At 45.7% G+C, this 27,532-nt stretch overlaps 1 protein-coding gene across 4 annotated transcripts; it reads left to right on the forward strand.

The window, feature by feature from the left end:
* The first annotated feature begins 900 nt into the window (after positions 1-900).
* LOC132459400 (metal transporter CNNM4) lies at positions 901-24,522 on the forward strand. Of its 4 annotated transcripts, XM_060053908.1 has the most exons (9): positions 901-2,335; positions 8,788-8,931; positions 9,096-9,230; positions 10,476-10,645; positions 15,868-15,964; positions 17,947-18,012; positions 18,756-18,812; positions 19,917-20,107; positions 21,303-24,522. In XM_060053908.1, the coding sequence occupies exons 1-9, from the start codon at positions 928-930 to the stop codon at positions 21,543-21,545; spliced, it is 2,511 nt and encodes an 836-aa protein (XP_059909891.1). In that variant the 5' UTR covers positions 901-927; the 3' UTR covers positions 21,546-24,522. The 4 variants fall into 4 exon arrangements, 3 of the variants coding, with proteins under 3 accessions (XP_059909891.1, XP_059909892.1, XP_059909893.1); XM_060053909.1 differs by lacking the exon at positions 18,756-18,812; XR_009526221.1 differs by lacking the exons at positions 17,947-18,012; positions 18,756-18,812; positions 21,303-24,522 and adding an exon at positions 16,835-16,938 and having other exon boundaries at positions 19,917-20,059.
* Positions 24,523-27,532: the final 3,010 nt, after the last annotated feature.

Raw genomic sequence — 27,532 nt, forward strand, 5'->3', positions numbered from 1 at the left:
TTTGTCTGTATATTTCTTCCACTATTTTTGTAAATAGGCTATTTTATTTGTGTTACTTATAATCTTTCTCTTGTTTTGTATTTTGCAACATCTCTTAGTAGTCTTTCAGTTGCTCTTGCTACACCTATAGTCGACGATATTCAATATTCACTCCTATGTTGTTTGCCTGCTGAATGCAATTTATTTGCTTCTCAAATGTTTTATTTCTTTCTGCGTGTAGTGTCATAGATCCGTAGCGACCACAAGGGGGCGCACTGCATTCATGAAAAGTGAGGCATTTCATTGAAGCAAGTAGAGAATCTCTCTTCCAACCTGTTGCACCGTTTTCCGTTGTCCTTTGTCCTTTATACCTGCTACACAATAAAACAATGTTTGGATAAGAATATCAACTTCAATTTCATTAATCTTCTCGTTTTTACATAATCTTATATATTCTACAAATATTTTACGTTGACATTTCTCATCATTTAAAAGATTGAGAGGCTAACGCATTTACTTATACCATGCAAGAAGGAAAATAACATGGCCACTTAGGCCTACGTTTTATATTATATGATATTACTATAATATTTATGATAATAGTAATAATATCCAGAGCAATTACACCTTTGAAATTGACACCGGGTTGAATGTTTTAACATCTTATTTGTAGACGCCGTTGCATTTGCTGTGATAAAAGACATGTCATTGCCTGTCATTGCAGACATGAAGACATGCTTTAAACATGGGACATGTGTCTGCTGCGTTGTCTCTTTAAAATTTCCCTCAGCCAATGTTGAGAAATAAAAATAAGGGGGCTCGCTCAAGAAATTCAAATGACGTACAACGCGTCGATTGGCTAGATCAGTTAATTATGCAAAGAGTGGGCGAGGCTGTGCGAAATGAGTAAGTGACGTCAGTTCCCAATTCTCAGATAGTGAAACAAACATGGCGACAGACTGGAGTGGACAGGGGTTTACATTAACTTTATTCGTTTTTTCGTGTTTTGTGGCCGGTGGACAGGCCGAGGCTGGGCTCGCAGACCTGGGTAGCAGCACTCGGATCATCGGCATGCGGCTGGAGAGGAGCGACAGGGAATCCAACACCACTGACGATGGGGTAATACAGGTAACTGAGGAGAGCAACATCCTCTTGAGGTTCTACGGGGTACATATCCTACCAGAGACGTCAACGATCATCAAGTTCATGGAGACGGATTCGGGTCAGGACGAAAATGACAGTGGAAACCAACACACTGGCCCCTTTAACAGGACTTGTTACGAGTACACCAAAGATTTAGTCATTCGGGGAGCCATGAACGTCAGCGGTAAGGGCACCACTGGGGTGCTCAACGTGAAAGTCAAGCCCCTTCGAAAAAGTGAGAAAGAAAAGATGTACAGCTTATGTGTCAAAGACACCCAGGATAACAACTGGTACAAGTTGGGTGAGGAAGACGGAAGACTGCGGGTCGTGGAAGAGAAAACCTCGCTGTTGCCACTATGGCTGCAGGTGATCATAATCACTTTCCTCCTAGTTCTTTCAGGTATGTTCAGCGGGTTGAACTTGGGGCTCATGGCTCTGGATCCCATGGAGCTGCGAATAGTGCAGAGCTGCGGCACTGAGAAGGAAAAGAAGTACGCCCGTAAGATCGAGCCCATCAGGAGGAAAGGTAACTACTTGTTGTGCTCGCTGCTTCTGGGTAACGTGTTGGTCAATACCACGCTCACTATCCTCTTAGACGACCTCATTGGCTCTGGGATCGGTGCCGTGGTGGCCTCCACGTGTGGCATCGTCATATTCGGTGAAATCGTGCCCCAGGCTCTTTGCTCAAGACACGGCCTGGCAGTGGGTGCCAACACCATCATGGTGACTAAGTTGTTTATGCTCCTCACTTTCCCCCTCTCGTGGCCCATAAGCAAGCTGCTGGACTGTGTTCTTGGTCAGGAAATTGGCACTGTGTACAACCGAGAAAAGCTGGTGGAGATGCTCAAGGTGACAGAGCCCTACAACGATTTGGTGAAAGAGGAGCTGAACATGATCCAGGGGGCTCTGGAGCTCAGGACTAAAACGGTGGAGAACGTGATGACCCCGATAGGGAACTGCTTCATGATGCAAGGGGACGCCGTCTTGGACTTCAACACCATGTCGGAGATCATGGAGAGTGGCTACACTCGGATCCCCGTGTACGAGACGGAGCGCTCCAACATCGTTGACGTCCTGTACGTCAAGGACCTGGCCTTCGTGGACCCGGACGACTGCACCACCCTGAAGACCATCACCAAGTTCTACAGCCACCCGGTGCACTTTGTGTTCCATGACACCAAGCTGGATTCCATGTTGGAAGAGTTCAAGAAAGGTTTGTGCGGTGGTTGGGGTCGGGTTTCAGAATCGGTGGTGACTAGACTATAATGGAATGTATTTGAAATTTTTTTAATGATTTATTCTTTCATTCATTCATTCATTCGTCATTTCATTTTCCATCTGTTCCACTTCGCTGTCCATCCATCAGATTTGTAAATACACCATTGAAAAGACAGGGATGTGGAGGGTCTGATCAAAGGCACAACCACACACATGCACACTTGCATTCCTTCTGCCTCCACACCTTCCACCACCATAAACAAACAGACTGAATCATGGACTAGCCTCGACACTGCCAATAACAAACCCTCACCTTTGCTTCTGCGTCCAGGGAGATTTGTGTTGGCTCTGAATTGCTCTATTCATCCGTTGCCAAAGTAGTTGCATCTGGGTTATCAGCTGATGGGTTATCGGTCCCTTTAAACTGTATATTCTGCTAGAAGTTTACAGAGAAGACTAAAACAAACTGATAAGGGATTGCCTCTGAAATCAATGGGCATGGTAAATATATTGTCAACACTAGTGAGGTTGTGGATAGACTTTTCCCACATTACTATCAAATTACGAGTCACTTTGTTTTGCCTTCCCTCCCAAGACGGCAAACACATTCTCCAGAGTACAGAGACACGCACGCATACAAAAATACAGTGTTTGTGTGTGTGCGTATGTGTCACACTCCTGCCATCTCCCACTGGGGTGTGTTTTTCCTTTCCATTGCACCTCAAGGTCACAGACGGTGTTGAGTACGCACGCACGCACGGACACGCACTGTTCTGTGTCCATATTCATAGAGAGTAACGAGGGATTGCTGCACTACCATTATGACTTTTAAGAGGCATTCTGATCCAGTTTTGAGGCAGTTAACAATGTTTCTCACCCATGAGACATTTAAATGGTCTCTAAAGGCTATCCCAATTATTCTATATAATAGATACATAGAATGATACTTTGCTCTTACTTAATCTCCTAGAGCGGCTTCTTTGGAATGGCTTAACCTTTGAGTCACTCTATCATTACACTCAGTAAGGGATTACTCCATTTGCCTTATACTAATTGCTAATCTATGAACAATCTTTACTGTACTGACAGCGATATATTGTTTCACTTCTTATGAGCAATGTACTTATTGTAAGTCGCTTTGGATAAAAGCGTGTGCCAAATGCCCTAAATGTAAATATAAATGAAACGGATTTGTAATTTAGTTCCCTCGCCCAGCTAGCGTTTAGAGCAAAGCGGGAACCCCGAAGGCCGCCGGCGGTGAAGTCAGTCCGTCGGCCCTTTCAGCCTGCTGTTCTGGGAGAGCTCTAGAGTCACAGGGCTTCTCCTTGGACACACGGAATGGAAGACACAGATGCAGCCACCCCCTGAGTTAAAGAGCTAATGTTTTGTTAGCCTGCCATAGATGGATACCTAAACACTGTGTGCTACCAGTTTATTAAGGGTCTTGGGTTCCAAGCGGGTGTTCGTTAACATGGTGACGACTGGGGCCGACTGACCGACAACCTGCCGTGTAGGGCAATAACCACGCCCCCCCCCCACTGTGTGCCTGTAAAGTGCTGCTCTTTACCTTCCTTTGCACCGGTTGCCATGGCAATGCCATCCCACGGTGAGGTTGAACGCTGGGGTATGATGGATTTCTCTTATATTAGGCCTACATGGCAGGCACAAGGGAGTCGCTTGGATAGGGACATTTAAAGGTCTTGAAATCGACCATGTGGCGTTGCAGAAAGTGCTGAAAAAGTTACATGTTAACACTAACATGTGGCCCCGATTCAACAGTAGCATAACACAATCACTAAGAAGCAACGAGGGACAAGCGATAACAGCCGCACCGTTTGACAGGAATTACCCCCCCACGTAATACTCACAATTACGACCTACTACAAGAGTTTTTATCAGTTATTATCTTAACTGTTAACCATTTTCATCATCCATTTTAATAATCAACAAGATTGCGACAAAGAATAAGAAGTCATTCATTCATGGTGAATGTTTATTGGTTTCTTCCACTTCCACTAAAGAATTTCGAGTGGCCTCTTTCTGTTCTTTTGTCTAGTTTAGTTGTCAGGTTTGTACAGAATATCTGTCATCTGCATTGTATGCTGCAGGTTCTTGGCTCGCCACCCCACCCAGTTCTAAGGGTGCGTTCTAAGGACCAGGTCGCCAGGGCTGTGCAATGATCACAGAAGTTGTTCCTTAAGCTTGCTGCTTCCCGGCAATTCCTTGGGTGGTGGCTCTCCTCTTTTATCCTGGACTTTCTGGTCTATCCTGTCTCAACGCCTGGCTGCTTTGTGCGTCCATTACAGTTGCCCTTTGAACATACAATGTACATATAGGCATACAGTGATCCTTCGTTAGGGTTACCCATTGTAGTTATTCAATCAATGCCTAGTGCCAATGTGTCCTTTTAATAGTGAACTGCATGAACTTTGCACTTGACACACACACACACACACACACACACACACACACACACACACACACACACACACACACACACACACACACACACACACACACACACACACACACACACACACACACACACACACACACACACACACACACACACACACACACAGAGAGAGAGAGTCTTATTTTCCGGTGATGTTTAATATTCAGAAGCCTCTTCCCAGCTACCTAATGGTGCTGTTAGGTCCAACAGGTGGCTCTGTTCCGTCACTCTATATCACTTGAGGTTTCTCTTATCGCTGAATATGGCGTGTCATAAAACCACTGTCTCTGTACCAACGATGCATTTCAGCTGCATGTGTAAAGAACACAGCTTTCTCAGCACAACGCCCCGTCCCGTGTTTCTGTGTTCACGGCCGCTCGGTGTCATGCCGAGGACACACACCGACTCACCCTCGAGGAGTCATTTCACAGGAGTCGCTTTATTTTGAGGAACAAAAAGCTTTCTGATTTGTGTTCCCACATCTCAAACGTCACACACAGTATTGTGACAGCCTCTCGCAGAAGGGTCATCCCTATGCCCCTGGCGTTAAACGTTGGGGGAAGGCTACGTGCCGTTAAACGCGGAGGGAGGCCTCCATATCACAGTTCCACTCCCTCTGCAGGGAGTGGAACTGTGATACTGAAGCCCATTGTCTTCCAAGCCTCCCTGTCTGGGGTGTTGGTAATGTATCCTATGCTTCGGCGTGATCCTCCGAGAGCCTGTCCTCCATCTTAAGTCACAAGGGGCCACGTCGACAACCCCAAAACAGCCAGATTCCAACATGGTTTGCTTTTTAACGCAGACATGCTGAGATTGAGCCACTTGACAAAAATGGGGAAGTTGTAATTAGGAAATGGGGCAAGCATGAGCCAACTTTCCTTGTCCGTTAACCATTAAGTTGGTCGTCATGTTAAGTTTCGTGTTGGATGTCCGGTTGGATGTGGGTCTTTGCCTCGAACCCCATACTTGGAACACACTCTGAACACACTGTAAGACGCAGAGTATTGCGACCAGTGTTCTTGTTCCAGCCTTTCTATCAAATTGGACGGCATTCATTTACATTAGACTTGTTGTGGACTCTTCATTATTGATGAAAGACAATAACACTGGTCCATCTATTTGTAAAACAGAAGAATGAAGAAGTTTGATGTTGCAGTTAGGACTCAAACATGACAGAATAGTTATGTACTTCACTTTTTGTCAGGGAGACCAGCTTTAGCAAGTCACTGGAAAAACAGGTTAGATGAGCATGACCAGATCTAGCCATCGTGTGTGTGTGTGTGTGTGTGTGTGTGTGTGTGTGTGTGTGTGTGTGTGTGTGTGTGTGTGTGTGTGTGTGTGTGTGTGTGTGTGTGTGTGTGTGTGTGTGTGTGTGTGTGTGTGTGTGTGTGTGTGTGTGTGTGTGTGTGTGATGTGCATGTGTGTGTGATGTGCATGTGTGTACAAAGCCTGCACCTGCATTCTTGTTGTGCATGGGCCTGTGGGAGTGTGTGTGGGTTGTCCCTCTGTTTTTTTGCGAGGCCTGTTTTCCAGTTTGGTGTCAGCAGTCGGCATGCAGTCGATGCACTGGTGTGTGTGTGTGTGTGTGTGTGTGGTATGCATGGCATGGCATGGCATTCCTCTCCCATACAGACCCATAGCTCCCCGTCTGCTCCCTTTTGTCAGAGACGAGGTCGCATGTCAACAAACAGCAGGGTAGCGTGCTAACGGCCGACTGGGGCCCGGGTCAACGGAACCGCCACGGGTCATCCACGCATGGGAAGGATCCCCCGTAAAAATAGAAATGGTTTCTGGGTTTGTCGTCTAAAACGCTTCCAAAATAACCTCACCGCCATCAGTGTGTGTGTGTGTGTGTGTGTGTGTGTGTGTGTGTGTGTGTGTGTGTGTGTGTGTGTGTGTGTGTGTGTGTGTGTGTGTGTGTGTGTGTGTGTGTGTGTGTGTGTGTGTGTGTGTGTGTGTGTGTTCTCCTCAAGAGACTCGAGTTTCTCCAGTGTGCACATTAAGTGTGTCCCCAGGGTCTTACTTCCTCTGAGATATTGACTCAGCTCTATGGGGGAGCTAAGGCATAGGTCACACACGCACACGCACACGCAGTAGTATCCTTTCTGTTTGCTTTCCATTGCATCACTTCCTCCTTCACTTGTCTTTCTTAATGATCTCTCGTACAAAGTCAACAACAATCAACTATCGATTGCCCCTCAAGGTTCCCTCGTGTCTGACGTGAACGCTGTTGGCTGTTCATCAGTTTCCCACCTCAGCCTCGCCGTTTCATCTCCCAAAGGTGTTATAATAAAATATAAGTTACGAACATAACAGCAGGGAGTTAAAGCCAGGAGTTCTATTTCCTTTTATGTCTGAATACACCCACCCACCGACATCTCCGACCACAGACAATGACCTTAAAGTTGAAAATAATAATGATAAACGCTAACTGGTGACTCACTGCCCATCACACCATGCCCATCTTCCACAGAAGCCTCCCTGGTGCCTCTCTGTCCTGGCCCTAATGACCTTGCCGAGGAGCCAGGGGATGAGTGCACTGTCCGCCCTGCTCACTCCCCCACCCCTGCCTCTCCCCCACACCCTCCTCTCTCCAGAGACCTGAAGGTCCAGACTAAATATACGACCGGGGTCGTCGTCATTGCAAAAACATCCCCGTCACGGTCACGGGGAAGACCAGACTCCTTAGACAGTGAGGTAACCGCTTCCTGTTTCCCCGCTGTCTGAAGGGTCTTGAGTGGCAACTGGCCAGAACGCCCGGGGCAAAAGTCTGCTTTGGACCCTAAGGGAGGAATTAAAGGATGGATTTAGCCCGCCCCCCCCCCCCCCCCCCCTTTTAAGCGCTAGCGATTGGCGTATGAGCACCGTTTACAAGAACCCACTGATCTGAAAGTCTGCTTGATGCGACTGGTCTTTGTTGTTCTGCCACTCTATCCCTCCCTCACTTCCTCCCTTTCATCTTTTAGTTTGCTTTTTTTATAGATCAAAGTGTGTGTGTGTGTGTGTGTGTGTGTGTGTGTGTGTGTGTGTGTGTGTGTGTGTGTGTGTGTGTGTGTGTGTGTGTGTGTGTGTGTGTGTGTGTGTGTGTGTGTGTGTGTGCCTTGCTGTTCATATCCTAATGGCACTCTGAAGTTTCCATTAATAATTCAGCCTATACAGCCGGGCAAGCCTCACAATGAAGTTGTGCTGTCAAAGGTTTATTCAGCCATTATAGGGGATGGGGATGTTTGTTCTGTTGGCAGCATTGATAAAGTACTGTCTTTTGTGTATTTCCCTCTGTCTGTATCACCAATACTTCTCTTGTGAAATTAGAGCATGCGTATCATTGTATGTTAATACTGCTTCTGCATCTCATGTTGATGTAGTGTGTGTAACCTGAAGTTAATTATAAAATTACTTCCCCCACTGTGAGCATGAATGGGCTGTCAGGGCGACAAAGATGATGAAGATAGTGGTTCCATTCGCCATTTTTCAGTGACTTCATTCCTCAATGGCCCCAGCTCCTATTCTTGGTGTGTGTGTGTGTGTGTGTGTGTGTGTGTGTGTGTGTGTGTGTGTGTGTGTGTGTGTGTGTGTGTGTGTGTGTGTGTGTGTGTGTGTGTGTGTGTGTGTGTGTGTGTGTGTGTGTGTGTGTGTGTGTGTGTGTGGTCACGATGCACAAAAGCAATAGTAAAAAAACTTGTACCAACAATGCAAAATAACTTGTTTCCTCGAAGAAACGTGGTTTTCTAGTTTGGCTAGGTTTGAGAATGAAAATCATTATATATATCACCGCAGCTGATATGTATTATATATAAATTATAAACTTTTGTATTTTGTAAAACTCTTAAAAGTTGGGGACTTTACACAATACCTTTTTTATAAATGCATTTTTCTTAATTTGAATCATCTAAAATTAAATGATGCACGCCGTTTGTTTGGAGGGCCAACAGGTAACTGACCGACCTAGTCATCTGATAACATGCATTTCTTGTTCTCCCCCACCACCCTAGGAAAATCTCACCTGGCCATTGTCCAGAAGGTGAACAATGAAGGCGAGGGCGACCCCTTCTACGAGGTCCTGGGATTGGTCACCCTAGAAGACGTCATCGAGGAGATCATCAAATCGGAGATCCTGGATGAATCTGACCTTTACAGTGTGTTGAGTGGACCAATCTACGCTTATCATTCACAACCTCAATGTAGTCGTTATTCATTGATTGATGTGCCTTCTGATTAATACAAGGCTATTAGAAGACATTTACAGTTCAATGACTTCCGATGAGTAAATGAGTAACGTCTTCTTTCTCCTTTCCCACAGCGGATAACCTCAACAGGAAAAAAGTGGCGCCCAATAAGAACAAGAGGGACTTCTCCGCCTTTAAAAATGAGGGTGAATCAAAAGCCAAGATTTCCCCTCAGCTGTTACTGGCTGCCCATCGCTTCCTGGCCACAGGTAGGGGGACGGACGCACACATCATTGTTGTGCATTGCTAATCACATCACGGCATAATCCGCACGCAGACACGACAGAGTGTGTAGGAGCATATTTGCGCACACAAACAGACACATTCACGCCCTCGTTTCTATTTCTTTTTCTATATTTCTATTTCTATTTCTATTATAACTTTCTATTTTCGCTTATCCGTTAATTGAACTGTCAAGTCATCGTCGCAACGTATAGAAGGCAGGTTGTTGTGTACATTCGTGCCGTGAAAGCATGTTTAGGATTTCAGCTGCATAGGTCTCCATTCACCTTGCAGCAGAAGCTGACGGGGGCGTTGCACAAGAGCTACTCCACATTCCGCCTCCGCAACATGTGGCCTGGTGCTGGGTCTGCCTGGTAGCAACTGTACCCTGATTTACTCCGCATAGAGGACAGTGGCACTGGCCCGTGTCTGCATGATGCAGCATTCCTAATGCAGGAGACTTTTGTTCTTTCTTTTTCTTATCTTCTTTCATTCGTTAGTTTGTCATTTTATCCCGTCTGTCCTTCTTTCCTTCTCTCCCTTTTTCTTCACTGCAGCATTAGTACGTTTATTTTATTCAAAGTACATTTGATTTGATTTGATAGTGATTTGATTTGTGTCCATTCATCACATTCCTGCAAGCATGCACCCACAGTGCACATCCAGGCCTCGGCATGTTGCAACATTTGTAGCCGCTGTTTGCACGTTCATGATCAAAATTGCTCCTTCAAACCTTTTCCTCAAGGCGAGGGGGTACGAGGCAACTGTAGTTCAATGTTTGTATCGTCAATTGTATTGAATTGAGTTTAGTGGTTTAGTTGCAGGCGTAGATATGCACGCATATCATTTTTACATGCATTCAGAGAAAACATTCAATGTTTAATGATCCATTCTATGTCTCTCTCCCTCCCACCAACCATGCAAACCGATACACGTGCATGTGCATGCATAAACACACACATTCACTCACCCACAAACGCACATAAACACACACATTCACTCAATCACTCACTCACTCACTCACCCACGAACACACATAAACACACACATTCACTCAATCACTCACTCACTCACTCACACACGTATACACACACATTCACTCAATCACTCACTCACTCACCCACAAACACACATAAACACACACATTCACCCACCCACAAACACGCATAAACACACACATTCACTTACTCACTCACTCACTCATCCACTGACCCCCCCCCCCCCCCCCCCAGAGGTGAGCCTGTTCAGCCCGTCCCAGGTATTGGACAAAGTTCTGCTGCGGATGCTGCGCCACCCGGACGTCATCCAGGAGATCAAGTTCAACAGCGAAGACAAGCGCTCGCCGAATCACTACGTCTACCAGCGGGGCAAGGCCGTGGACTTTTTTGTTCTCATCCTGCAGGTACACACACACACACACACACACACACACACACACACACACACACACACACACACACACACACACACACACACACACACACACACACACACACACACACACACACACACACACACACACACACACACAGCCCAAACTAAGAAATGTCTACTTCCTGTCACCCACACCACTCATTACCTCAGAATTAGGTTGTGGTCACAACTGCCGAAAGTAGATGCCCTTTCCGAAAGCGACATGTCAAACCTTTTTGAGCGAGATGCTTAGCACCTTCCTGCTCGTAAATGAACTGCGTATGTATTCACTGCTATTAACATTGGATATAAGTGATCTTCGACACTAAATGGTTATAGTCAAAGAACGTTTAAATTGTGAAGACAATTTCATCCATGAATCGAATCGTGGCTACACAAGGATTAGGTGTTCAGTATCATTATTATTAATATTAATATACTAGTTAATAAAAATAAGTAGTGCCCCCTTTGTGTGTCAAACAACAATACATACATAGGTAGCAGTTGCATGGATTCATTAAAACTGTTGCGTCACACAGTTGTCTTTGCGTGTCACTGTCTTCAGGGTTGACCAGTACCCTGCTCACCCAGAGAGGCAGGGCGCTTGGACCCCTCCACGTCCCACACTGGTGGAATCTCCACTCCATCCACTTAGAATCCTGGGTGCGTGACAGATGGCACCAGTGTGTGTGTGTGTGTGTGTGTGTGTGTGTGTGTGCGTGTGCGTGCGGTACATCTGCCATGTGAAAGCTTCACTATGCACTTCACTTCAGCATCTCCATTACTTAAGGTGTACGTCCAAAGTTTGAAGGAAAAGAAAGAATGGATTAAATTCTCGAGTTGACGAACCCGAATGGGATTGGCTGAAAGGTTGTGACATTGCTGAATGAAGTGAAGTGAAGCGTCGGGTCTGCTCACAGTGGAGTGGCTTGGCCGTCACTGGGCAAATTCTGGTCTGAAGCCAATCAACTACATCCTGACGGATTAGCTGTTCGCTTTGTGGTCCCGAATTGGTCTCAGCGCTGCTACTGCGAGCATTAACAATACGCTACCTACACTACATAGCAAAGGAAATGCCAGCGGAAAGAGCATTAGCCCGGTCAGTGAAAGAAAGGGATTGCCAACACACAGGATAAATTGTTCCCAGTATATCGATCTTGAGTAAAGGATCATCGGAAATGATACACAGATGATAACTGGAATTTCGGTAAGGGGTGTCTAGAGGGGGGAACGGGGACACACTCCATTGTGACGTGTGTGTGTGTGTGTGTGTGTGTGTGTGTGTGTGTGTGTGTCCGCACATTCTTGCTTGCTTCTATACAATTTATATATTTAATATGAACAGTACACACACACACACACACGGTCATGTGTGCTCCACAACACAAACATTTTTGTTCTAGAAACATCTCCCGCCTCTGTGTTGACTGTATACACTTTGTCTACATATAAATAGGACCTTAAATCCCATGAGGTGGGAAAAATGCTCGTTGATGTTGCATGAGCTGCAGCTCAAAATACAACCGCCCCCTGCCCTCACACACACACACACATTCTTAACTTCCCACAAGTCGGTTATGTCATTGTCCCTAAACAGTCATTAGATTGGTACAGTAATCTTTCAATCATTGCAGTCCCCCCCCCCACCCCCCCATCGTTGTAATGGAACCTTTCTCGTGGGAGGCAGGATGTGGAGACCCCCCATGCTGATTAATCTATTACGCTGGTGGTGGCATAGGGGGGTGACATTCAACCACGAGTCGTGACTGACTGAAGTGTATATCTACCCATCGAAAGACTGCAGACAGGTGTGTGTCTTTGAAAAGTAGAATTGTTTGCTCTGGGAAATGTTGGTCACTGATGAACATTCAGGCGAGGGTACGCGTTTTTACTGCGGTCTATGCGGTGATCATTGCTTAGTCGATGTTTCATCTGCTTTTTTGATTTTTTTTTTTTACAAATCGATAGAGATTTTGAGATATCTCTGCCGTCAAGAATAGGATCTGGTTTGGCTGTTTATGGAACAGAACGACGATAAAGTTAAAAGACGACCCAACATTTACTCAAGGTCCCACTATGTAACCTTAACTGCATGTTTTTGCTTTTGTTCAAATGTAAGTCACTTAATGTTTACAGAATAAAAACAGCCATCCATTATTCCGTCTACCCATGTAATCATGCCCTCATTCAGTTTGGTGTCAAAGTTAGCACAGTTGCTATACTTCACACAATCTTTTTGTGCTTCAAGCGTAAGCAACTTAGTATTTGGCCTTCATCATGCTCCCTTTGATTTGGCTGTGTGTGATTGTGATTGATTGTTTGTGTTTGTTTGTTTGAGTGAGAATTTGCACATGTGGGAATTTGCACGTGTGTGTGTGTGTGTGTGTATTTGCATGTTTGTGTATTTGTGGGTGTGTATATCTGACTGTTGCGTAGGAGGTCATTAGAAACAGCTTCATGAGAACCAGGCCCATCATCACAGACAAATAATTCAATGGCTATGTTCAACTTCCTTCCACTCCTTTTATAGCACGCGTGCGTGTGTGTGTGTGTGTGTGTGTGTGTGTGAATATTGGTGAATGCATGTTGTTTACAAGCTCTGTCATCATGTGTTTATGTTGTTTGTTGTGTGTCTGTGTGTGTGTCTGTTGCCTAGGGCCAGGTCTGAGTCTCACATGCTAGGTCTAGGGTCCCAGCCTCTATTACACTCTCTCTCTCTCTCTCTCTCTCTCGCTCTCTCGCCCTCTCTGTCTCTTCCCTCCCCCCTAAGATCACAGAACAGTTCGTAGGACAGGAAGTGTGTGGAATTGATGCCATATACAGTGACGGCAAATAGCTGTCTGCCAATGCATGCCTCCTAATAAGAGGAGTTCACATTTTCATGTCGACCATTAACCCATGCCTCCCTTTTGAGCCATGACAAAGACATGGGTACAAATAGGTGTTGGCCAGAATACACACACATTCAGTCCATGACCTGTTTGCCACCCCCTTTTTGTCGTAAGTTATTAAGAAACAAGAAAGACTGCACGTGTTCGTCTATTCATGTCCAGCCCCGTTCACATTACACACGCACACACCCTTACACACACTTACGCACACTTACACACACTTACACACACTTACACACACTTGCACTCCTTGACTCCGGTTTGTTTGGGATGTGTCATTGAGCAATTGAGCGTTCATTCTTTTCTTAGTTAGTTAGTCTCATAATGACCTTTAGTCATACCTATTCATACCTATTATTCTCAGTGAGTCCTTCGCTGGGTTCCCTTTAGTCTTCAATGCTGTCCCAACTGTTTCTGGAGTTCTTACACCTTTTCCATCTAGGGACCCGAAAGACGACGTCAGTGTGTCCTTTGACCCCCGATTGCACACTTAGAAATCTCTCATGGAGTTCACAATGTACGTAGGTTCATCCCCCCCCCCCACCTTCAGTCACTATACCCACCCTATTATTGTATTATTGCAAGGCTGCACCTTGCAATAAATCACACGTGTTGAAAGCTGTGTGCGCGTGTGTGTGCGCGTGTGTTTGTCTGTGTGTGTGTCATATCTGGTATGCTGATCTACCACCTAGTTGAGAGTCCTTATATTGACATCATGTATGCGTTGCTCAAAATCCACCTCAATAGCCGGAGTTCCACTCACACGGAAATGATCTGACACGGACTGTAACGTCACTTCTCTTGACTTCGCTAGGAGGTTTTTCTTTGGGGCCGTTTAGAACCCAAAGTCAGTCTTTTACTGCCGTTGCCCGTGGGTCAAAGGTCTTTTCGTTTCGTGTGCTTGTGTGTGCACATGCGCTCTTGGTGTTTCCACTTTCTGAACATTCTCATAACGTTACATATTAATTCCCATTTGTCTTCATCTACATCATGCATCACTGACTTTGTATGTATGTGTGTGTGCATCAAAGTGGGCATTTTGACGTGTATGACGTGTACGTCTCCTATTTATGTCCACTCCTACATCAGAGAGTGTGTGTGTGTGTGTGTGTGTGTGTGTGTGTGTGTGTGTGTGTGTGTGTGTGTGTGTGTGTGTGTGTGTGTGTGTGTGTGTGTGTGTGTGTGTGTGTGTGTGTGTGTGTGTGTGTGTGGAAAGCTGGCACACCCAGTGCTCAAGGAGAAGTCCCCTTCCCACTCCCTTTACCCACACTGACACAAAAGCATTTCCCTTCTCTTTAAATACTAGCCTTGCACTCTGGACGGTTGAATACCGCATCGCTGCTGAGTGAGAGGAGGTTGTGGCTAGTGTCCCTGCTGTGCTCAAAGGCCCCGGAAGAGTTCTCCGGTGCACTTCTGCTTCTGTCTCTCGTCAAATCGATCATCTGTTCACACTGATCTCGCGTACACCCGCATGCGAAAAACACAACACAACGCTACCACACACGACTCACTCCACTCAAGCTGCTCCCGAAACAAATTCAATGACATTGTAAAGAAATCATTGTGAACAATCATTTATTTTAGTGTTCCGAGGTACAAATAAACAAAGAACTGAGCAGTCACACGCACTTACATAAAACTGAAACCCTTTACACATTTGATGGGTGGGGGTGCACTGAACTCAATGTTCATACACACACACACACACGTGTTGATTTTCCTGTTAGTTTGAGAGGGGATGTATGGAGATACAGATGGATTAGTGTGTGGGGGGGGGGGATTATCTGTGATGTGGTGTTGCTGCCGCGGTTCACACATTCCTGTGACACGTGGGGTTTAACACACACACACACACACACACACACACACACACACACACACACACACACACACACACACACACACACACACACACACACACACACACACACACGGTGTAACTCTTTAGATATGTTAAACATGGACAACAGATGCATGAAACAATCCATGTCATTGGATGACATGGATTGTGGGAAATATATGCTGTTTTCTGACATTTGGCCATTTCCAAATGAACAGCGTGTTTCCTCCAAGCACAGCCTGACCGCTCCTCAGGTGGATGGGAGAAAAGAAAAAAACATTCTTGGAGCGGGTTGGCACGCGACCGTGCCAGGCCTACGTTGAGGAACACTGTACATATCTTTGGAAGGGAAATCTGGCAGTTTGGATATGCAATGTGGCACCGTCACGGAGACACGTTCCGGAACGTCCTTCCTTATTATTTTATAAACCAGTTTTTATTGTTGTGTTGACTGCTGCCCTCTCCCCCCATCGTCATCAGGGTCGTGTGGAGGTCGAGGCAGGCAACGAGAACATGAAGTTTGAGACCGGACCTTTCTCCTTTTACGGCGTTATGGCTCTCATTGCCCCGACACTAGGTGAGTTTGTCCTCCTCTCTATCCCTTCCTCCTCCTCCTCTTGTTCTCCCCCTTTCCTCAGTCACGTCTCCTCGGTCACCTCTTTCCCCGCTGCGCTCTCTTAGAAAAGGGTTCACTTTCCTGTCATCGTGGCAGCCGCAACAGCAGTGTTTGGCGTTAGACGACTAACTGCCGCCGCCAAGTGCTGACAGGGGGAACGGCTGACAGGGGTTTCGGCGTGGTGACGATAGGGGATACAGCTGAAGGGGGGTCTGGCTAACTGCCGACACCTAGTGTTGTCAGGGGGAAACGGCTGAAGGGGGTCTGGCTAACTGCTGCCCCCTAGTGTTGTCAGGGGGAAACGGCTGAAGGGGGTCTGGCTAACTGCTGCCCCCTAGTGTTGACAGGGGGAAACGGCTGAAGGGGGTCTGGCTAACTGCTGCCCCCTAGTGTTGACAGGGGGAAACGGCTGAAGGGGGTCTGGCTAACTGCTGCCCCCTAGTGTTGACAGGGGGAAACGGCTGAAGGGGGTCTGGCTAACTGCTGCCCACTAGTGTTGACAGGGGGAAACGGCTGAAGGGGGTCTTGCTAACTGCTGCCCACTAGTGTTGACAGGGGGAAACGGCTGAAGGGGGTCTTGCTAACTGCTGCCCCCTAGTGTTGACAGGGGGAAACGGCTGAAGGGGGTCTGGCTAACTGCTGCCACCTAGTGTTGACAGGGGGAACCGGCTGAAGGGGTTCTGGCTAACTGCTGCAACCTAGTGTTGACAGGGGGTCTGGCTAACTGCTGCCACCTAGTGTTGAAAGGGGCAACGGATTAACGGGGCCGGCTAACGACTGCCCCCTAGTGTCCACGGGGTGAATGGCTATTAAAGTATCTCTCACTCTCAGTGGTGGATCTACATTGAATTACATCCCGGGCCGCCGTCTCTCACACGCTTCGTCCGTGCCTAAAACCGCCATTGCTCACTCTCACACCAACTCACTCCAGCAAGGTAATACGCACCTCTCCATAGTGCAGGGCTGGTATCTAAGCGGAGAGGGAAAGCTGTCAGTGTCTGGGTGAGGTGAGTGAGAGAAGCAATAGAATAGAGAGGGCGGAGGAGGAAATGAGGGGGGGGGGGGGGTGGGGTGTTAGTTGTAAATCCGTTGTGTTCTGATCAGACCCGTTCTCCTTGATCAGTGATTGCGCCAGAACACACACACACACACACACACACACACACACACACACACACACACACACACACACACACACACACACACACACACACACACACACACACACACACACACACACACACACACACACACACACACACACACACACACACACGGTCCGTGATGTGGCCTGATGTAGCGAACTGGACCAGTGTTTCTTGAACGTTGTGTCATGACCCACTCGGAAAGGATCCCAGATTGCTGTGTGCGGAGAGTTTTCTGAGTGTGCCCTTGCGGTCCCACAGACATACGGAAATTCTCTTTTGGATCCCGACACGCATAGTGTGAGAATCTCTGAACTAGTCATGACCCACGGTGCTCTCTTTCCCAAAAGTTCTCCTTCAGTCACATGTCATTTCTAGTTAGGGGGATATTTGGCATTCATTTAAAAATGTCAACATATCATTTGTCACATGATTATCGAACTCTCTTTTCCTTTCTCCCTGCATATTTCCCTCCCTCTCTTTCTTCACTTCTCGTTATTTCGCTGCTTCAAGCCCCAAAAAAATACTATTATGCCGTGGTTTTTTAAATCCACTCTGTTGCAATTTCCTGTTATATTGTCTCTTTGTCCTCAAACACTTGTGTGTGTGTGTGCTCTCCTCTCATTCTCTCTCTTGTGTAGCATTTCTTCCGGGAAATATAACTGTGAAATACGGGAAGAATTGTCCCTGGTCCTGGGCCATCAGGCTCCCTGCCAGTCCCTGGTTCACTTCCCAGAAGAGAGTTGACCCATATTCTCACTATTTCTCTCTCTCTCTCTGCCCCTGTCTCTCTCTCAGTGGTCGCCCCTCATCCCTCGTCTCTTGCCTCTTTTAAGAGGTTCTCTCTGTTTTCTCGCTTCCCAGGTAACCTTCGGCATGTCTGGGTTCCTTTACCACCTCGATTCGGTAGACTCTTCCTAGCAGGCTATTTACTCGAGCTAGTTTCACGACGTCAACAACGACATCCCAAATTATTGCTCTTTGATCTATATATACATAATATACACACACATATATATATATATGTCTGATTGGCTTCATTAGTGCCCCGTTGTTTAGCCTATCGAAGAAAGCTAGTGAGTACCTGTGTTTCAAAAGAGTGATTTGCTTTTTGAATTCCCGGTTGGCTCCTCAACGTCGCAACCAGGTAAATGGAACGTTGAAGCAATGCTGAAGCATAACAGACGTTAACGTAGACCATTAGAGATCTAATCATGATGTTTTCTTGTGACTAACCTGGCAACAAAACTCTAGGTTTCACAATACACCCTCACTAAAAGTAAGGGTATTTTTTTTTCTGAATCCAAACGATTGGCACCATTAGGAAAAAAAATAAAAAGATGGATAGATAATTATCCTCTGGGGATATTCCCGTAGACAGTGGGGTTCGGTTGGATGGCCAAGATTGCCAAACCTAATGACTCATCCATTCATAAAAAAAATTCCCACAATTTTACACGTTGAAACTCGTAGCACATGCATAATATCCGGAGAGGAAAATGTGTTGTCTTTCACACCTAACCAACTACTAGCGTATTAGCTTAACTGCTCCAAAGATACCCCGCCTAGCTGAATTCCTTGAACGATAACTCAACCGACTTGTCCAGGTAAAACTGTTTCCTATGACTCCCTGAGACCTCACACTGGAAGATTCACCTTACCTGGTAATAATAACTACTCCGGTGGTAATTCTCCCGTGTGTGTGTGTGTGTGTGTGTGTGTGTGTGTGTGTGTGTGTGTGTGTGTGTGTGTGTGTGTGTGTGTGTGTGTGTGTGTGTGTGTGTGTGTGTGTGTGTGTGTGTGTGTGTGTGTGTGTGTGTGTACCAACACGAGCATGCTAACGCGATATCAGTGGGCGTAATGCAATGCCTAAGCTGCCAAGTGAAACCAGATGTGGTTCTGTAAACTCATACAGTTGTGCAACGCCATGTGTAGTGATCTCACTTTGATGTGATTGCGTTTAAGGTTTTGTGAAAGCAAGCTTTGTGTAAAAAGAAAAAAGCGTATTTTTTTCCCAGACATCTTTCCGAGACATTATTAGGCATTTGAAAGATTAGACTACTGTTGACAAGCCTGTTCTTGATGAAAAAAAACTTGTTTGTCTCTTCCGTTCCTGGCCAAGCATCCCTCATAACATTATAGTAGTGAATTTCAGAATGATCGTAACCTAGTGATGGGGCCAGCATCACCTAACAGATTTTGTGCCTTGATGAATGATCATGTTGCCCACTGTAAGACCTAACCGAGTGTGTGAGTGTGTGGGGCCGTCATAATAAGTAATGGCGTTCTAGGAAGTTTGTTACGTTATTATAACCTTACATTTTAACCCCTTGCGCTGACCCCAACTTATTTGTTGACTAACATTGTCTCTTGGTTATTTGTTTATGGCTGTAATCCATTCAGTCCTTTATCGGCATCACCATGGTTACCGCCTCACTGCATCGTCCGATCAGCCGTTGTGCCTGTCCTATCACACCATTGATGCACTCATTTTGTGTTGTTCTCTGTTCACATCCAAGTGTACCTTGCCTACATATTACTGTGTGTGTGTGTGTGTGTGTGTGTGTGTGTGTGTGTGTGTGTGTGTGTGTGTGTGTGTGTGTGTGTGTGTGTGTGTGTGTGTGTGTGTGTGTGTGTGTGTGTGTGTGTGTGTGTGTGCGTGCACAGGTGATGTGCTTTATGTACACAACCCATTTATTCTGCAAACTGACACGCGACTCACCGTGTGTGTGTGCGCGTGTGCCCCCCCCCCGTTCCCGTTCCCCCAGACTTCCGCTCGCCCTCCCACCTGAGCGGGCTGAACCGCACGGCGTCCCTGAGCGGCGCGGACCGCGGCGAGGCGCTGTCGGTGAGCGGCGGCGGCAGCAGCAGCCAGCTCAACAACAGCAGCAGCAGCCCCACGCCACAGTACACCCCCGACTTCTACGTCAGAGCCCTGACAGACCTGCAGTTCGTAAAGGTAAACAATGCGCTTGTTATTATTATCCACGGTGACGCATTGAGTCGGCCACACGAAACCACTCTGGCCAGACAGATGTCAGATCCTCCCGTCTGACGTCAGACGGTGGGAGTGCTCCGGATGGGGGCCCTACATGGGGTTAGGGGTTGGCTTTCTTTGGAACGATGGTGTTGCTGGAAGCATAGATCCATTCGGGGGCCGTGATTGGTGAACTCCAACTTGGCCAGCCGTGGAAGTGACTGTTTAAAAACACTTGAACCCCAGCAAAGTGTAAACAAACTAGGGCCCGACCGATATTGATTTTTGAGTGCCGATGCCGATGCCGATTATTTTCAGAGAAAAATTACGATTACGATTTAATCGGCTGATTAAAAAAAAAAACATATAAAACGTAGTTTTTGATACCTTAAATATACTTTAAACACTTTTGACGAATATGTGAATTGAATGCAGAACCTTTGAGTGTTTTAGAATACATTTACAGTCAAAAATGAGTGTAATGTAAAATAAATAAATAACTCCCAATGTGCTGCGCTCGTGAGCAGTGACTAACACGTGCGTGCTGAGCAGTATGGTCTCATCGTTAGAGTCTACAGTATAACAAATTAACATGGCCTGGGACCTAAAGAAAAACAGGCACAACATGCTCAAACAACGCGTCTTGTGTACATTGGTGAGGTGAGCGCGCAGCTGCCTGAGCGAGCGTGCTTTCAAGTTGTATGGTAAAATTCTATCTCCTCTTTTTTACTCCAGCTAAAGTTGTTAGTTAGCAAGGCGAGTAGGAGTGCAATCTGCAGGATACTAATCGCAATAACATTTATAAAAAATAAAAAAAATAAAAAAATCGGTTGTAATCTGTGTCTTTTTGGCCGATGCCGATTATTTTCAAAAAGGCTATAATCGGCCGATTAAATCGGCAGGCCGATAAATCGGTCGGGCCCTAAAACAAACATCCGTTATCTACTACGATACACGTACCCTGTTCCAGGCGAAAGGCATGCAGGGGCAACAAACCCTCTTTAAACGAGCCCAAACGACGTGTGTATCTCCCGACGGACACACATCGATGGAGTGCTGGAATGATACTCTCCAACTCAAACTGATGACAAAGCCCCAGCCTGCTGTTGTTGATGTTAATGCGGTTCCTCTCTTCCCTCCCCCCCCCCCCCCCCCCCCCCCCCAATCCACCCACCAGATCACGCGGTCCCAGTACCAGAACGGCCTGGTGGCGTCCCAGCTGGACAGCACCCCCACGTCCCCCGAGAGCAGCCGGGCGGACAAGGCCACGCCCATCGCCGCCGAGCTCGGGTCCCACGGCCACGCGCCCGCCGAGAACGGGCCGGACGAGACCACCCTCCTGCTGCTCAACGAGCAGAACTGCCCCCCCCCGGCCTGCCCCACGGCCAACCACCACAGCCAATCCGAGAGCAGCATCTGACCCCCCCCCCCCCCCTCTCCGCAGTCACATCCTGCCGCCCGCATATGAATGCGCGTGCGTCTGCTGTGGGCCAAATGGACGGATGAGTTAGTCTAGTCTCTGTGTGTGTGTGTGTGTGTGTGTGTGTGTGTGTGTGTGTGTGTGTGTGTGTGTGTGTGTGTGTGTGTGTGTGTGTGTGTGTGTGTGTGTGTGTGTGTGTGTGTGTGTGTGTGTGTGTGTGTGTGTGTGTGTGGAGGGGGGTTGGGGAAGATGAGGATTTATGGACACTCCTTGCAAAGTGGGTACGGTCCAATGAGACGGGTTCGCGTGCGCGCAGGTTCTGTACATCCGTTAGGCTGGAGACATAGCCTACGGGACTTAGTCACACTACACACACACACAGACACACACCTTTCACCCTGGACGTGTTTGTGTCCGTCGGTTAATTTCGTTTCCTCTTGCACAAGCTATTGGAACCGTTAGGACCCTCTCTCAACCCAATCACAGGCCTGCTCTCTAACCAGATGTTAGTTCATTGTGCTGTGTCCGTCTGTCTGTCAGTCTACCCTTGCCGTGGGTAAAACTGTGTGTACATTCCTGCATGTAACCCCCCCCCCCCCCTCCCCCCCGACAGCCACTCCAAACCTCTTCTGCATGCACACCCATGTCCCAGCCAGACCCACCCAACCGCCACCTGTTCCTAGCATGTGAGAGGACCTCAAATCAACCTGTCGTAGTCGACCATACTCTGTAAGAAAACTATAACAAAGACCTTTTTCATGTCGTGCATTTCATAGTTCAGACATGTCTTGGTTTTAGATCCAGAACGTACACGTGCATGTGACCAGTATGCATCTTTTCTTTTTCTTTTTTCAAGTCCTGTAGAGGTGTGTGTGTGTGTGTGTGTGTGTGTGTGTGTGTGTGTGTGTGTGTGTGTGTGTGTGTGTGTGTGTGTGTGTGTGTGTGTGTGTGTGTGTGTGTGTGTGTGTGTGTGTGTGTGTGTGTGTGTGTGTGTGTCCCCGTTCATTGCCTTCCCCATGTGGTAACGTAACCCACAGCCTTTCTTACATGGTTGTCGAGAGATTAAGGATGGATAGCAATGCAGACCGATTAAGACAATCGCATAAGAAACCACTATTTTGTTAGGGTGGACTGGACTGTGTCCCCTGTTGTCCTCACTAGTCGTAGTCTCCCACTCAGGGTCCTCTCCAGGGCCAGGTCATCCACTACCAAGCAGAGACGCGGAGCTGAGATTTGAATGTGTTGTCCATGCCACCCGTTTTTGCCTTGAGTACCGGGGTCATGGATGTTTCGATTGGTTTAATGGAGGGAGTGTGTGTGTGTGTGTGTGTGGGTGTGGGTGTGGGTGTGCAATCTTTTTGTATAAGACCAAAATCCAAAACGACTTTTAACTACTGAAGCTAGATAAAAAAACAACAACAACAACCTGTTAAACGTCTTTAGTCTTGGCATAGCCAGCAGTTCCCCCGGCTGTGAGGCCCTGTTTAATCCCTTTGTGAACCAAAAGTAGACTTTCTAGTCCCTGCAAGGGGCAATTATAAAAGCACTTTTTATTGGTTATTTTACAGTGTAGTTTTAAAAAGCCAAAGAAGTCAAACCAATTGTTTTATTTGTTGCCTTTCTATGTATTGAAATAATCAGAGACATGCTTCAGACAGTTCACACAGTCAAAAAACATTACGTTTGATTTCCAAAGCGTTTTATGCATTTTACACCTAAACATATGTTATGGAAAGTAACAAAATGTGTAATATATAAGTAGTGTCTAAATGTGACTTGTCTATGTAATGCTAGTTCGGTGGAAATAGGAGTTTCTATTGTTTGTTATTTCAAAGTTGTATATGTATTTTTATTTTGTGTCTGTTTCATGATTGCCAAATTACGACCAGAATTTATATATTTATCTACGGGGAAACATTTGAGGGGAGCATAGTGACAAATATTTTTTCTATGAAATCATATTATATTGTTCTGAATAATCATCAAAATGTTGACGACAAAAAACAAAGATGCCAGGGGAATTCTCACGATGCCAATCATTTTCCCCCAACGTTGCAACTTCTATTCGTACGACAGCCACGGAGGTTAAGGAAGTGAGACGATTCAGGCGTGACTCACACGCACACAAAACAGTGCGTGTTTCACCGCTCACTTTTCATTCAGGTGTAAAGCGTGAACGACTGCTGCTCGTCCGGTGCCGATACTCACCGTTAACACGCAATCTCCTCCGGAACCTACACGTTCCCCCGTGCCAGATCTTTATATAGGGCGGATAACGATGACGCAACGGCGGATGAATACTACGATGCAAATCAGAAGCACTTTATTTAGGACAGCTGCGCGCTGGCGTTGACGCAACTTGGATGTTGCGCAACGCTGTTTATCACCCCGGGGCGCGTCAGCCTTGTGCTTTTTTTATGGACTCGAACCATGACTTTGTACTTCAAGTCACATGATGTCACCTTCTTCAGTCAAATGATTTGAATCTCGAGAAAGTCATGCCGCGGCCGAGGCTTCTGCCGTAAAACCATCATTCCCGAGCGACTCTCACTTCTTCATCTTAGGAACAGAGCTTGATCCTTTGAGACTGACTGATCGTTATTGCAGGTCTAAGAGTGTGTGTGTGTGTGTGTGTGTGTGTGTGTGTGTTCAGGGCACCCCCCACCCCTACAAATATGTACAGGGTTTTCTGTAAGTGTTTGAGTGCTCAGTTTTTCTTGTTTTTTTTGTACCTCAGAACACTGTAAGTAATCATTGTAAACAATCATTTTTTTTAATGTCATTGAATTTTGTTTTGGGAGCAGACTGAGTGGAGTGACTTCTGAATAAATTAAATTAAAATGATTGTCCTCCATTCTTTCTGGTGTGCTTAACTTAAAAGAAAAACACGTTGTAAATACTGTTTTTATAATGACTCAATGAGTTTTGAAAATGAACATTATCAATAAACCTGAGATTTGTTTCTCAATGGAACTTGTTTTCTGTTCTGATATCTTCTGATGTTGCATTTTAATGACCTCAACTACCAATTTTTTATTTACTGCCGAGTTCATCAGATGATGGGCTGACTCAGCCACCAGTTTCAAATGAATTGATTTCCAATAATTCATGTGAAGATTTGCTTCCCTTTTTTTTATCCTTCCCGAAAACATGTTATTTAGAAGACTTGTTCAATATGTTTCACATTTACTGTACAAAGTAAAGATGTTGGCTTGTATGATGCAATTATCATGAAATACTTAAGGTTGAGCAGCATATTACACAAATCTACTCTGCCAACAAGTTTCTTTGAAAATGTTTCAAATGACATTTCATTACATTACATCCCTAAATGGTTTCTCTTCTATTAGGGGATTTCTCACAGGCCTTAAACTGTAGCTATTTAGAGTCTTTAATTAAAATTCAATAATTACTAATTACAGGCCTTAGGGATAGGGTGAGAAGCTCAGCCATCCGTGAGGAACTCGGATTAGAGCCGCTGCTCCTTTACTTAGAAAGGAGTCAGCTGAGGTGGTTCGGGCATCTGGCAAGGATGCCCACTGGGAGCCTCCCTTGGGAGGTGTTTCAGGCATGTCCAGTGGGGAGGAGACCTCGGGGAAGACCCAGGACTAGGTGGAGAGATTATATCTCAACACTGGCCTGGGAACGCCTCGGGATCCCCCCGTCAGAGCTGGTCAATGTGGCCCGGGAAAGGGAAGTCTGGGGCCCCCTGCTTGAGCTGCTCCCCCCGCGACCCGACCCCGGATAAGCGGATGACGATGAGGATTACAGGCCTATATCCAACCTTAGGTTTTCAAGAAAAATCTATGAAAATGTGGGACTACATTTCAGTCCCTTTCTGGCCTCAAACTATTTTGGACATTTTTACCAGTCTAAATACCGACCCCAATAGTATGCTGCTTGTGTCGAGGACACATTACGTATACTTAAAAACATAATCTCTCTCCTCACATTATTGGATCATAGTGCTGATCGAATCTCAATAATTCTAAGATCATTTTAAAGAAATGCTAGAAAATGGGGCAGAGCTGTCTGGTACAGCACTTATTTGGTTAAAACACTTAAGGCTACATACTGATTTGTGTATTGGTGACTGCATATTAGCTGAGTTACAAAGACAACATGTGGGGTTCCAACAAGGTCTGTTCTCGTGCTGCTTGTGCTTAACCTTTGAAATCCTCCCTCACACTATTCCAAACTATGAACAACAATATCTCCTAACACGACTGTTTAGATGATGCTCATATTTGATTCACTGTTCAATCAAATATGAATGACTGAATGTGCCCCGGCCTCCCACAACTAAATATAGATACACACAACTGAAACATTTAGGAAATAATTGAAGTCAACGCTTAACACTGAATGTTAAGCGTAACACCTAACGCATCCCAAATCTTGGTGTAATTATCAACTTAGAAAAATAAGTAGTAGTAGTAGTGGTTTAGTAGTTGTTTTGTTTTAGGGAAGCATGGAACATTAGGAAGTGAAACTTTTTAGTTTTCTTTGTGGAATATTACAGATAACTTGCGGGTTCTAAGTATTTTACAATACAAGGCTTATTGGTTAATGCTATGGTATCACACTTACCTCAAGTGGGACATTTGCCAAAGTTTCAAGAAAATCTGTCCGCTACCAATAGATTTAAATCAAGGGGAAAAATAGGCCTATGTACAGTTTATCGGATTTCAGGAGTGGCGAAGGGAGAATTAAATAACTTCTCTCAATATGAAGTGTTTTTTTCCATGTCTTTATCCATTCGCCTTTCAGTATGCTAAAGCCTAAGATCCTGATCAACAGGTAAGATCTAGGAGTGTCCCTCAGCTTCTCATCACAGCTAAATCAACCTGTTTGCCAGCACTAGCCTATTGATACGTACTACATTAGAGGTTTCCAACCTGTTCCTTGCCCACCCTGCCCCATCCGACCACAATACTGCCTTTGTGTTAGCGTGTGATTATGCCTGGATGCTGCCCGGCTATCCATTTTCTGTTTTCTAACAATTACATTTTAACTTACTGACTTTACTGTTGAGCTTATTATGATACCATTATGTTGACCACGTATGGCGACCACTGCACACACAGTTTTCCCTTGCCCCATGGGGAGCAAGGGTTGAGGGGAGGAATACAATTTGGCATGTGAAGCCTTTAGTGACTTTGACAAAACAAATAAAATGGACTTGACCACATTCCCTAAGGCCCTCATGGAAATAGACATTCCCAAATCCACCAATGGAATCCATTGTCTTTTTGAAACAGCAAAACAGCATTTATGTCAAATTCAACATTTAGCAAAGGGATCTCTAGATTTGTGAACAGAACTATAGAAACCTGGCTGAGGTATTGGTATGAATGACTCAGACCATGGTCAGAGCTGATATCTGAATCAGGACCTCACCCTAAAATGACAAGGAATTTCTACACTTGAGAAAACCATCAAGCAATCGGATTACCTTATGCAGGCATAGATCTATTAATGCAATAGTTTAAATTGTTTCTTATGAAGCAGTGCAGCCTTCCCTTGCACATATCAGCTTTAAGCAGGAAGTGAGGAAACCAAAGAATGAGTCCCTCTTACCCAACTGCATACAAACAGCAGATGTGCTTAGGTAGTTAGGATTTTTTTCTGGAGTAAAAAGATAAAAAAAAAAGAAAAACGCTAGTTATACCTAAATCTCAACATCACAGATAAATAGGGGTTAAGTAATAGTAGAATCTAGCCATCTTTTAGGTGACTGCATATATTTTAATAAATACTTAGTTACTGCTTATTACTGAATTAACTCATATTCATACCAAATACTACATATTTCTATTTTCTATTTATTTCGGATATAACAGTAAACAAAACAATCAGAATAAATCATTCAACAATATTGAACACCAATAAATGTAATTTAAACCTTTTAAAACCTTTAACCTTCAGGTCAGGTGGTGAAAAACAATGGGATAAAGGTGCAATAAAGGTGTACACCTGTTGAATAA

This window comes from Gadus macrocephalus, chromosome 6 (genome assembly GCF_031168955.1).
Source record: "Gadus macrocephalus chromosome 6, ASM3116895v1".
Taxonomy (NCBI): Eukaryota; Metazoa; Chordata; class Actinopteri; order Gadiformes; family Gadidae; genus Gadus; species Gadus macrocephalus.

Coding starts and splice junctions, on each gene's coding strand:
- LOC132459400 (XM_060053908.1), top strand. CDS start 928: ATGGCGACAGACTGGAGTGGACAGGGGTTTACATTAACTTTATTCGTT. Junction 2,336..8,787: donor GTTGGAAGAGTTCAAGAAAG/GTTTGTGCGGTG, acceptor CCACCACCCTAG/GAAAATCTCACCTGGCCATT. Junction 18,013..18,755: donor TCTGTTTTCTCGCTTCCCAG/GTAACCTTCGGC, acceptor CGACTTGTCCAG/GTAAAACTGTTTCCTATGAC.